We start from the raw sequence: 13,060 nt of genomic DNA, 5'->3' as shown, positions 1-13,060 counted from the left end.
AATTCAAATAGCCCACAAGTTAACATGTATTAAAAAATTTTAACTACATATAATGCTGGATTAGATTGTGTATTACTGAGATACATTTAAATCTGATCCTATTCGAAGATTGCTATTTCAATCTCAAGTCTTTGTATCCAGAAACATGTCTTGTGTTGGTGTGAAAATTTGAGGCAAAGGGGATAAGTACTAAATTTGGGAACCAGAGACCTCAATTTCCAGCTTTTTGCTCTGTGCCAGCTATGGATACATCCATAATTTATTTGCTTTGCCCATTCTATGCCCTTCTGTACTTTCTTCAGTTTTTTTTTTTCTTTTTTATGAAAAATATTTTCTTTTCACTTCCTTTCTAGCAGCAAACCCCACCTGCTCCAGAAGGCCTCCAGATTTTCAGGCCAATGAAAATATGACTGACTCCATTATATATTGGTCTAGACAATATGTGCAGGGCAGAGTTTGGTTGAACCATTTAGCTAGCAGCTATAGTTTTATGATCTTTAAGTAACATAAAGCTTATAGTTCTATCTTTCCAGACCTAATAGGTTACCTAGTTTGTGTATACAATTCCCAAAGACTGCAGTTTTTCCCCTGGACTGAGACTGGATGGGGCTGTAGAAATAAATATGCTGATCCTCTGGCTCCTCTCTTGGGTTTTACATGTCTGCAAGAGACCTGGAATTTGGGAAATATAATTCTTCATGCTTAAGGATTAGATCCTTCCTCTCTCCAGCAATATGGGACATCTTAGGACCCTTCTGAATTTCAGATTGTTCTTTGGTAAAATCCGAGGATTGAGCCTGGTAGGTGATTTCCAAAGTCCCTTCCAGCTCTGACAAAGTGAAGCGTTTAGGTTCTGAGGTCCATCAATCAACATGTGTATGTAACAAGACAAAAGAATAAAAAATATAAACTGGGACTTGAAAGCAAGAAAGTAAAGACACTACGTCACTTTGGAGTTTTATATATATATATATATATAAACATATACTGTAGCTATATAGCTATATATACACAGGTACTCGAGTAGTTATTACTACTGCATATAACTAAGTTCCACCGAGACCAGGAAGAAAGTTCAACCTTAATATAAAGCATCATGTCACTGTTTACTGATAGAAAAACTCCTTCATCATTCTTCCAAAAATCCCCCTAAAATAAATTAAAAATTATAAATAGAGAATACAAATAAAATTGAACACCTCCCACTGCGAAGATATAACTGGGTCTGTAAGAACACCTTTAAAATAACAAATGTAAAACTCCTAGCCAATGAGATAATAGATTGAAGAGCCCAGCAAGGCACTTGGCATGTGCAATATATATAGCTCTATAGTAAATGATTAACACATAGCAGCTCAATTTTCTTCTTCCTTTCCCTCTTCTGAGTGTCACTTTTCCAGCAAGAAATAACCAATTTTAAGTATATGATATTTTTCTTCAAAACTTAAAGGAAAATATTTAAAGCAATATATTTATTCGACTTGGACGTGGTGGAACAGAGTTCATCTTCATAAAACGCAAGATTACTGACCTGAATTTAAGTCTCGTCCTGGATTGAAGGCCCGGCTATTAACAGTATTAGAAAGTCGATCACAACTAATTGTTCTGGATACATTAGTGTTAAAGTTCCCATCGAATCTGAAAGAACAGGACAAAATTAGCAATATTTATTTGGTGGTTACTGAATTCAGAAAAACAAACGAACAAGAATAATAATTCATACTGTATATGAAATAGGTCAGCTCACAAACAGTAAAATTGTGATTTAGATTTTAAACATAGAACAATCACCAGAATAATATGGGAAAAACAATATTTGCATCTAGGAGGCACTGGGAATCAAGTTCAATTCTAAGGAGATAAAGAAATAACCATCCTTCAAACCAACTTTTCTCCCAAAGAATTTGAGTCAGGTACTATTAATAAAATCACGCAGAAAATAGATTTGACGAAATTGAGACTAGAATTACAAAAATTCAGACTTGAGTTCTGATAGTACATATGAAATAATTCTTTAAGTGATCCTATCTGAAAATCAATGACCAAGAACAAAAGTAGACAGTAGGGAAGGAGAAAGAACGGCGGTGGAAGTAGGAAAGCTCTAGATTTGAATCTCTGCTTTGTCACTATTAAATGTGTGTCCTTGTAGAAATTGTTTAATTTTTCTAAGCCTCAGTTTTCTTATCTGGAATAGAAGAAGAAAGAAAACTTATTCCCAAAGCTGTCCAAAAGGTTATAAAAATAATGTACCAAAGCTATTTTCATGGTACATGACATATAGCTTGCACCTTCTAAATTGTAACGAAAAGAAGGACAAGGTTTGTTTTGATTTCCAGTGGCAGTACACGTACAAAATGCTAGTACTAGAGCTAGAACTATGTTAGCGCTCTGGCTAGTAGCTGGTTAATAAATACTAGTGTAATCAAGGATTCATTTGCTGAAGCTAATCATAATCTGCAAGACAATAACAGGAAAATGTACCAATTCTTTAGTTAGTAAGAATATTTTTAAAAGGGAATTTAATCCAGAAGCAACAAAAGAGAAAAACAGTTGAACTTCTAAGTAACCTGTTTAGGATTTCAGATAGCGGACTCATGGTATTTCGAAGATGCCCCCCATCCCCAATTAATTCAATCTGAAATTAAGCTTTTTTAAATCTTGTGTTAAAATGTGCACCTTAGATGATAAATGCCATTAATGAAATTCCATTAGCACAGGTATAGAAGCTTTATCACCGAGGAGAAACAGTCCTAAAAATCAAGATTCACTTGATTATTCACATGAACTTTGATTATCTGGTGATCACATCTCCTCATACATAAAAGCTACTAAATTGAACTGATTATATAAGGGAACTAGGTTTTCACATGGTGTGTTGGGTTCCAAAGCAAAAGTTAAAGTTTTGTTTTGAAACATATCATCATCTCAAAAAAAGGAGGTAACTGGATTTTAAGAGACTGTTAGTCTAGCCTCTAACTCAGTACAGAATCACAGCAACATTGTCACTTGTGCCTCCAAGGACACAGTTGCTTCACCAATGCGGTGGCTCTTCCTTGGACCTATGCCAATTTGTCTAGACGAGAAGACTTGTGCCTTGGAAGCCACAGATGGAGAGAGAAGAAGAGATTAATACATCAGCAGCTGCCTTTGGGCATGCTGGCAGAGCAACAAAATCTCACTGTCCCTCCTGCTTTAGCATTGGAACATCTGTGAAGCCAGAGCAGCATTATACCACTGACTCACTTGCTCCCCATGCTCTCGATGCCACATTAAATCTATTCCTTCCCATGTGTTTTAATAAGACCAGATAATATGTAGGCTTTGTGGGCTCTATGGTCTGTCACAACTACTAAACTCTGCTACTGTAGCATGAAAACAGCCGAAAGCAGAATTCATCAAATAATGAATGTGGCTGTGTTCCAATAAAACTTTATTTTCAAAACTAGGTGGTGTGCCAGACATGTTTTACCATCTTTGGTCTAGACGAGCGCAGTCCAAGAGAATTCTCTGAGATGATGAAAATGTATTATTTTTGCGCTATCCAATATGGTAGCCACATGTGGCTACTGAGCATTTGAAATGTAGCTCATGTAACAGAAAGACTCATTTTTTTAATCTCAATTTAAGTGTAAATAGTCACTGACTAGTAACTACCCTATTGGACAGTTTGAGTCTACACGGTTCTCCTGACATCCTTCAGATCTGTTCATTTATCACTTCCCCGGAAAGGCCTAGGGTAAGACTTCCCAATCTATGCCAAGTGCTCCCCTATCTTCTCTCAGAGCATGTGCCATACTGTTTTTAATTTATGACTTCACTTGTATATATTTTATGGATGGATTTTTACAGATCAGGCTACATGAATAGACAAGAGCCCCTTGAGGGCAGGCACTGCGTCTTGTTGATTTTGTTCACCGCTGTATATATAATGCTTTGCATTGTTCATGTCAAAAGCAGATGCTCAGGTGAACCAATCTTCCATTAACATCTACGTTGCCAGTGCCTGGGTCTGTTCTGAGCTCCCCAGAAGGCTCCAGAAGTCCTAACAAGTGAGGACCATGACTCAGATGAATGGTTCCTAATTATTCAAAGTCTGGCCATGTCAGAATCACCTGGGATGCATGTTGGAAGGCAGATTTCTGGGATCAACCCTGGAAGAGTCAGAGTTAGTGAGTCTGGAGCGAGGCCCAGGAATCTGACTTGGACAGGCTCCTTGTGTTTGAGAAGCCCTCCAATCCTGCCATACAGATTCCTTTAGAAATAAAACAGTAGAATGACTTTCTGTGTGAACAGAGGTACTTTCCAATATGCATCAAAGAGATCGAGGACAGACGATCTTCCAATTTCAATCAAAAGACCAGAGTAATTCTTAGATATCCCTGCAGCTCACACCTGAACTTTGCAGTACAAATTACAAACCCCTTTAGATCTACCCATTTCAGAGTTGAGAACAGTGACACCAAGGATCACCCAGCAAGTCAGGGACCTAAGAGAGACTTGAACCCATCACCCAACTCCCTGTCCAATGATAAGCCACACAACACACTGCTTAATTTAAGCGGCACATGCGGAATAACTTGCTAAAAGGGGCAACTCAAAAGTTACCGAAAATTTCTCCCAGGAAAAATGTAAAGCTGGAGAGAGCCCCTGTTTCTTTTAATGGAGTCTCCACAGCCAGGGCCTGTGCTCTCAGTCCCACCCCTTGAGAAGGCCAAAGTCCAGGCTGAGCATGCACAGATTCCTTGGGCTTTTGTGAAATGAAAGCTTGCTCCTAGGGACTGGGGAGAGCAGGTAATTATTTTTATAGGTTGTTTTCTGTACTGAAAAGATCACCTCTAAGAATATTAAAGAAAACATTTTTATAACAATCAAAATGGAAGTGACTCATTAACAAAAGTAGGTGCTAAGCAAACATTTGTCAGTCATAAAAACGTTTCACAATGTAGTTCTTGTCATCAATAATCTACCCAACCTTTCTCCCCACCCTAATCTCTCAACCTGTAGTTCTAACCAGACCAGTCCCCTCAGCTGTTGGATCTCAATTGTGATGCTCGCCAGTGCCCACTGCATCCATTCTACAAAGCCCCTCTCTTTTCATCCTCCTCCCTGAAATTTCTCCTGTCGGTTCCAGCCTATGATGAGCCCTACCGCCTCCAAAATGACGAGTGCCGTTCTGAGTCTTCGTTCCATGCTTGTGTCTCTTTTCCTATTTTTATATTGTTTTGAAATCAGGCTTAACATAGTGTCATCATATTAGACACCAATTGACTGGTTTTAGATTCTGTTTATAGCAACAAATGACTAATCGATACAAATTAAAAAATAAGATTTATTATAAATAATGAGCAAACTATTTCACTTAGTTTGCGTTCTCCATGAAGGGTGAGATGCCAAGAGATTTCGTCATGGAAGCCTTATTGTATAAACCCTGACACACAGCACTTGAACTCCTTGAGAAGCCTTAGTTCCTCCAATGGAAGTGTAAGTTACTTGAGGGATTACATTTCTATCTCAGGTCTAGCACATTGGTGGGAATGTGTACTCCATAAATTCTCCCTGCTGACTGACTAATGAAGAAGGGCAGAGAGCTAAGTTACTGGAAACCTCTGGGTATTTTATTCAATCATATTCACCAAACATCTATGATGAACAAGGCACTGTCACCCTGGCAAAGCATGATTATGTCATTGTCAGGAGCACAGACTTGAGAGGTACCTAGACGTGGACTGGAGTTTGGGTTTAAATTGCTTATTGCTATAATAGTTCTTGCATATTACTTACATTTTCTAAGCCTCTGCTTTTCTCATCTATAAAATGGTGATAATAACAAGATGTATATCATAAGGTAGTGAGTGTTAAGACTTAAATCGGAAGATGGTTCTTAACAGCCTCGTACATAATAAACATTTAATAAATAATAACTAACTAGTATTCCTGTCCTAGTAATGATAACAGTTAACAGCTACTAAGTGCTTATCTTATGTCAAATATATTTTAAGTGCTTTACATAGATTAACTCATCTAATCTCAAATCCTGAGGGAAATATTATTATTATCTTCATTTGAAGACCAGGATACTGAGATATAGAAATTTTAAATTAAGGAGCCCCAGGTTGATAGCTGGGAATTAGCAGAACCAGATGTGAACATTGACGCACTCGAGCTCTCATTCATAATGAATACATTATACTGTATCTCAAAAAAAAATCAAGAAATAAATCATCAACATTATCTAGAACAGCTGAAGCAGAATTCAATTCTTTCAAAGGAAAGGATTTACCCTGAAAGACTGCAGGGCTTACAGGAAATCTTTGCTTAATAGAAACTGATGGTAGCTAAACATAAGGCTTAACAATGGATAGCTACGGAGAAAGAACTCTATGGGCAAGATGAGGAGGTAGAGGAAGAGGAAGAAGATATTACAGGCAGGTGTTCTCTTAATTACAGATAACTTAGATTTTTTTTTTTTTTTAAACAAATGTTCACCAATGGCAGAGCTATGGAATTGGCCATTTTGGGTCAATTTTTATTATTTCATTCTAGAAAAGCTTCAAGCTCCTTTCCCATTCACCACTGAAATCTGAGAGGTTTCAGGGTAGAAGAGCGAGCCTGTGCATTGTGGGCCTGGAACAGAGATGCAGCAGAGCTGGGGCCAGTTCATTCTGGTTTTCTCCTTTTCCTGGTACCAGCTTTCTCCTTTGAGAGGAAGACCCTGGCGTTCTGATCATCTGAGGACCTTGAAGAAATGGCTTACGAACAACAAAGACAATATAAAACAGAAATAAAACCCAGAAGGAGGAAATGGCACCAAGTTCTGAAAAAAAAATCTCACTTGGGACAATGAATAGAGAATTAATACCACAATGGACAATGGCCACAACTCAAGCTTTGTTGCAAATGTGGGCAAGGTATGTAATACGGAAACAGCTCAGGGGAGCCACGGCTGATGTGCAAACACACAGCCTTCCAGAGATCAAACTTGATCCCAAAATAAAACGTAATATACCTGAAGAAGTGCTTTTCCTGAAGTAATCTGTAGAATTTTCCTGATGTTTTAGAATTAAATAACCACCTTGCAGGGAGAACCTCGGCCAGAGGGCAATCTGACCTGGCTCGTCAGCTCAAGGACATCTGGGTTCTGAAAATTCAGTAGTTAAGGGATGAAACAGATTGTTACCTCATTTCAGAATTTGATTGAGTTCTTGCTTCCTGAGTAATCTGCATGCAGTGAATGCTGGTGATTTTAAGTTAATTTACTCCTCTCAGACCCCCACAGTCTGATATTTCAAGAATTCAGACATGTCTACCACTCTCCTTCCTCCTACTTCTTGCTCGATGGTATTCTTTAAGTGGCAACAGCCTCACAGGAATCTCAATTGTCTTGAGTTTCCTCACGCGTGCCGAACCACAGCCAGGGAGCAGGCACTCCCCAGCTGAGTTCATGTGAAATGCCTAGAAATAAACCTCACTCTGATTCTATTCCTGCCTATGCCGCGGATGTGCCAATCAGGGAGGGAAGCAGGTGTCAACAGGGGCTTAAGACATACAGGAGAACAGTGTGTCCTAAGCTAGTGAGCCAGCGAGGAGAAATAATTACAAGAGCAAAAACCCTGAGATTATCTCTCCACCCTCCACTCACCCACACTCACTAGTGCCTGCTTCTCTTCTGCACTCTGCACTCTTACTGGACTCCAAACACAGGAGTAAAACTTGCTTAGCTATCCTCGTTACATTAGCTGCTTCTGGGCCCAAGAGGAATGGTTGCCTTGCCGAAGACAGGAACGCATTTTATGAATGTGTGCCTTTTAGATAACAATTAACAACAAAACACACACACACACACACACACACACACACACACACACACACACACACGCCATTCACCCTGATTTGGAGACTGTAAGAAATGTAAAGTTCATGCTCATGGTACTTTTTCAAAACACATTAGTCTTAGGGGCTACCTAAAAAAATTTTCATTGAGAAGTATATTAGCTGCCAGTCACATTGATATAATTCCAGGTTTATGGAAAGGTCAGGAACTGGTATAATATTTTCATTAAAAAATGAGCAGGCAATTTAAATTACCTTTATATCTGTGCTTTTAAAAAGTAATAACAATAAGAAGAATAATCCTATCTAAATGTTCTGTAGACCCTCACTCTGAAAAAAAGGAGATACTGGGTTTATGATTGCTTTCTATACTTATTTTCATAAGATAAAACCAGTGCCTGAATTTCAGTTTCAAGAGAAATAACTCCATCTTTCCTGCCCCCTTAAGTTAAAAAAAAAAAACACAACAAAACAAAACTTCCTTCTGGATTTACTTTCATGAACAACTGATCGAAACTGCATCCCGAGGGAGAAAACAGAACTGTGACTCCCACTTTGATCTCTTCCCCATGGAGAAATTCACTCCCTGCCTGGCTTGCAAGATGTTCATTTGATTGACGTTTGCTCTGATGTGCAAACTGCTTTGAACTTCAGACATTTAATTCCCATCAGGCTGCAGTCATTTTTATTCTCCTTCAACAGGATTTACAAGCAGGAGATCAGCAAATGTAGAAGATAAAATAAATTTGCAGGAGCTTTGAATCTTACATCAAAACAGTGTTCAAGTGAGTTCCAATTGGATTTCATTCAGCCTCGATTCACAGTGTAAATCAACTTTTCAGTGGTGTCCCAGTTTAGAAAGAAAAAGATATAACGGAGAAAGATATACACACCAGTTGGGATTTACTCCTGAATCTCTTTCTTGGTCTTTGTTTAAATTTCCTATGGAAGGTGATTTGCCAGGCAAATCACTCAGAATTCTGGGTTTTCCTCAACATATCCAGAGAAGGCTGTCCCATTTTGCACACAGCGCAAAAAAACCACACCCACAGTTCCAAGGGTGATGGTGAAATGCAATATTATTCATGGACACATTTTTAAGGTAATATTTTAAAAAGCAAATCCCTGTAGGTATCCCAGAAGAGCAAGGCTTAAACTGATAGTTGACTCCATGAACAAAGCCAATATGAGGACAGCTAATGGGGTAGCGAATATTATTTACTTGTTTGCTTGTTTTAATCACTGTTAAAATACTGAGACAGGTGCAAAAGGTTAAACAACAACAACAACAAAACCACCATTTCTTCTGGAAGCAAAACCTGGTATCAGAACAGAAGCTGGTGTGGAGCAAATGCTGGGAGGCTTGCAATAGAGTTCGGCACAAATCAGGCCCTTGCTTTCAGTGCTGCTGACCTCCAGGTTCCATTTTAAGAATAGCACACATCTTTCTGGGAGGCAAAGTCTCTTGACCAGTAGCTCTAGGAGCCTTTAAGAGATCTGGATACTGAGAAACACCCATACCTACCAGACCCTCCACTCCTAGTAAGAGCCCAACAGGGTCTGGTTTACTATGATACCACAGGGAGGGAGACATACCACTTCATCACCATTCAATCAGGTTCCTGCTCATTCTTTCTGGGAAGTGTCTGTTCTCCAAATATTTGAGCAACACCAGTTGAAAAGAATTAAACAAGAACCCCCTTATCTTCCACTTAACCACCCATGAGAATAAAGTTAAACAAAGAAAGAGCTAAGATAAAAATCAAACATCTGTACTGGCAAATATTTAAACTCTGTTTGAATGGTGGAGGAAGGAGCTAAGAGGGGGATCACTTCAAAAAGAAACTATCACGTTCATAAAGTAAATGATACTTGAACCACCCCCCAACTGCGTTTACTTATTCGAACACCTCAATTAATGGGCAAACTGAAAAGCTGTCAAATAACGCGTAATCATGTTCCAAGAAATGGTTTTTCCTTCCATCTCTGCAGAGATTGGAGAGATAAGTCACATTCTTTCTGTTCTTATCAGTAATAAGGATTAAACCTTCAGGGTTCAGCAACTCAGCCAGAGTGGAAACAAGGGCTGCTGTCAAATGCCCTTGGAAGGTAAGGCTTTCAGAGCAATAAAGCATCTCTCTTTCCATGAAAGTCTAGGTATCATACACACCAGCCGTATTTCTTTTTCATCATTTCTCCACCACAACAGGTCACTGAGAGGAGGCCCTGCTGTGATCGTGTGTCTCACGTCTAGGTTCCAAGTGGTGGTATTATCCATTTAATCCGCTTTCTCACACAAGTTTGGGAGATTGCACCGGTGACATGTGGGGGAATTGGGAATGGATCCACAATTACGTTAAACATTTATCCTTATCTTGCTCATCACAAGGTTGGGGCAGGGGTAGATGAAGAAGAAGAAACAAGGGTCCCTGGAAAAATACAGGAGAGAATAGGCCAGTGGACAGAGGCCAGGTGGGATCCACAGGCTCCCTTTGTGCTGTTCCATAGCCCTTCTCCATCCTGCCATGTGACATTTATATAACGCCTTAGCACACTTTACAGTTATTTATGCATATACTTTTCTCCCTTGGTAGTTAGTATGAAGAGAGAGATCCTTTCCTATGTTTATCCCCAGGGCACAGCCCTGGGAAGTGTACATGTTTACTAAATGTCTGCTGCATAAGTAAATGCAGAAAACCTAAGAGGGCAAGACTTGCCAGGACTAGAGACCACAGATTGTAAATTTGTTTGTTTTCTTCCTGCACATACACTGAGTAGTTAGTAAATAGCAGACAACCATGAGTGGTAGGACACAGACATCAAGGAGTACCACTAAGAACTGCAGAGTTAGCAGATGACCTTGAAGATTAACTGGTCCAATCTCTTAGGCACATACACACTGGGGGAAGAGACCTGCCCAAGGCTCCCTGTTCTGTGAAAGAAACATGAAATACAAGATGTAGAATGCTTATGGCTAATGTGCCCTCAAAAGAAATTATTGACCCAATATTAGTAAGTTAATCAAGCTGTGAGTGTGAAGATAAATTGTACATCATTATACCAAACAAGCCACGTCCCCTGTAAGATTATATAGACAGAATGCTTTTTAAATCTTGGCCTTCTTTGAAAACACTTTGATATTTTTGCACATTAAAACACTTAAAAAGCTCAAGGGAAATTTCTTGTCTTCTGCTATAATAGGGTCTATTTCTTAAGGCTGGCAGTTTCTTTTAGAGGCCAGATTTTTAAGGAGGGAGAGGAAGTAGGGAGGGAGGAAGGAAATCATAGGACGATCTCTCCCTAAACCGCGTAAAAGCCACTGGTGAAATACATATTCTAAGCAGAGTGGCAGGTCTCCTGCCCTCCCTTCAGTGAAGGTCACATAAGGAAAATCCAGAAAGCAGGATTGTCAGCAGACCCAAATGCAGGTGCTTTCTGCTGTGAGGGTGCTCATCAATAGTTCGTTCTATCTATCTATCTATCTATCTATCTATCTATCTATCTATCTATCTATCTATCTATCTATCTATCATCTATCTGGAAGATACAAATTGCAGGAACATGTTTTTTAAAACTTAGAAACAAACTAACCAGACTATGGGAACATTATATTCAATCAACTGAGACCTTCAGAAGATCACACAATAGCCTTAAGTGAAATTCTAAGAAGGAATATATAGTTCAGCGTTTCCATTGGCGGATAAACAATTCTAATTTTACTACTGGCCAGAATATTTTATCATTAAAAGAAAAGATGATTTGGAGTCAGGAAACCTAGATTCCAAACCCAGCTCCCTTGAGGCCCGACACAACCTCTCTGAGCCGACTTCCTCACTGGCAAAATGGGGGTGGGGGGTGGGAGACGATAGTATGTAACAAACCACGGCTGTTGAATCATATGAAGAATCGAATGTAAGTAAAATAATGTTTACAGAAGTAAAAGCATATGAGAGTATTTTACTGAAGTATAAACATACATAACTCTTTTACATAAGCAATGTTAACTGAGTAGACTTTCTGAAATGTAAAGTTTTCTGCAAAATCTTTGTTAGATTTTGAGCTCAACGCAAGTCCTTCCGGCACCAATAGCCATAAAGACTGTATCTATAAACGTTATGCCTGCCTGCAGGTAATCATAATTTTTAAAGGGATTGGAGATGAAAGTTTGAGATAAAGCAGGGAGAATGACTTGAAAAACAGATTCACCATACAGTACTTTAAAGGCAAAGCCACATCTTGCTGGGGAGTGAACAGGACCTGCAAAAAAATTAAACTTGGCTGTCAAGAACCAAGCTTGTCATATTATTTGACCTTGTGACACTAGAAGAACAAGAGTCAAAAGTGCTAAAGTGCCTGGCTAAGTCCCAATGCTTTATTTTTCAGAAAAACAGTAATTATAAAAAATAAAATGTACATACAGTTAAACATTTTACATCACTTTTTCATGCGAGGTACCTTAAAATAGGGCTGGGAAAATAGGAGTTGCCCACATGTAGGTCAGCTATTATGTCTAGAAACATAATTTTATACAAAATCATTTATGCATTAGCACATTAATACTATATATTTCTACTTTGCCCTCTCTCCTGAACTGCCATGCACAGAACATGGTTATGTGGGTGTAAATATTTGCAGGATGAAAATAAAATGATGCCACAGGCTAATCTCAACTGCTTGCCAAACACCTCCCAAGAATGACCCACATGCAATTCAAAATTAAAATCAGCATGTTTATACTGAATTCATCATCTTCCTCTTAAAAATCTTTTGCTCTGATTGCCACTCTTTAATTAATAGATTCCTGTCCTGAGATGTTCAATTTAAAATTTAGAACCATCTATTAGAATCTTCCTTCCCACCTAAATCTCTAGTAAAAACTAGTGGGTAGATTCTACGTAACCCACCACCATGCTGGACGTCTTTTGCTTTCTACAATCCTTCCTTGAGGTGTCATTACTTTTCTCCTGGATTATTAGGATGGCCCAATTTGACAAGCAACATGCCTTTCCACCACAAATGCAGTGTAATTTACCCTTCACTTGCCAACTAATTAGTCTGCTCAAATCACAGACCTGACCACAGACCTTGCTTTGAAATCTACTGTTTACCAAGAGACGTTTGTCCAGCCGATTACGGATTTGGAGTCCACCATAGTGCATCTCTTGTCCACAATTCCAGCTGTGTCTTCCACCTCCCCACCCTCAATGCTTTGTGGGTGCTTGCTGTTTTT

At 39.0% G+C, this 13,060-nt stretch overlaps 1 protein-coding gene across 2 annotated transcripts in view; it reads right to left on the bottom strand.

Moving 5' to 3' along the window:
* The window catches only part of CACHD1 (cache domain containing 1), a 210,117-nt gene that overhangs the window by 74,258 nt on the left and 122,799 nt on the right, over positions 1–13,060 (bottom strand). For both annotated transcript variants that reach the window (XM_019731624.3, XM_088791181.1), the window contains exon 4: positions 1,532–1,638. In XM_019731624.3, coding sequence (XP_019587183.1) covers positions 1,532–1,638 — 107 coding nt within the window. The remainder of the gene's footprint in view (positions 1–1,531; positions 1,639–13,060) is intronic.

This window comes from Rhinolophus sinicus, chromosome 14 (assembly GCF_057876585.1).
Source record: "Rhinolophus sinicus isolate RSI-liver-muscle chromosome 14, RSI-T2T, whole genome shotgun sequence".
NCBI classification, from domain to species: Eukaryota; Metazoa; Chordata; class Mammalia; order Chiroptera; family Rhinolophidae; genus Rhinolophus; species Rhinolophus sinicus.
The sequence above is the reverse complement of the archived record's forward strand: the minus strand, read 5'-3'. Positions and strand labels throughout refer to the sequence as shown.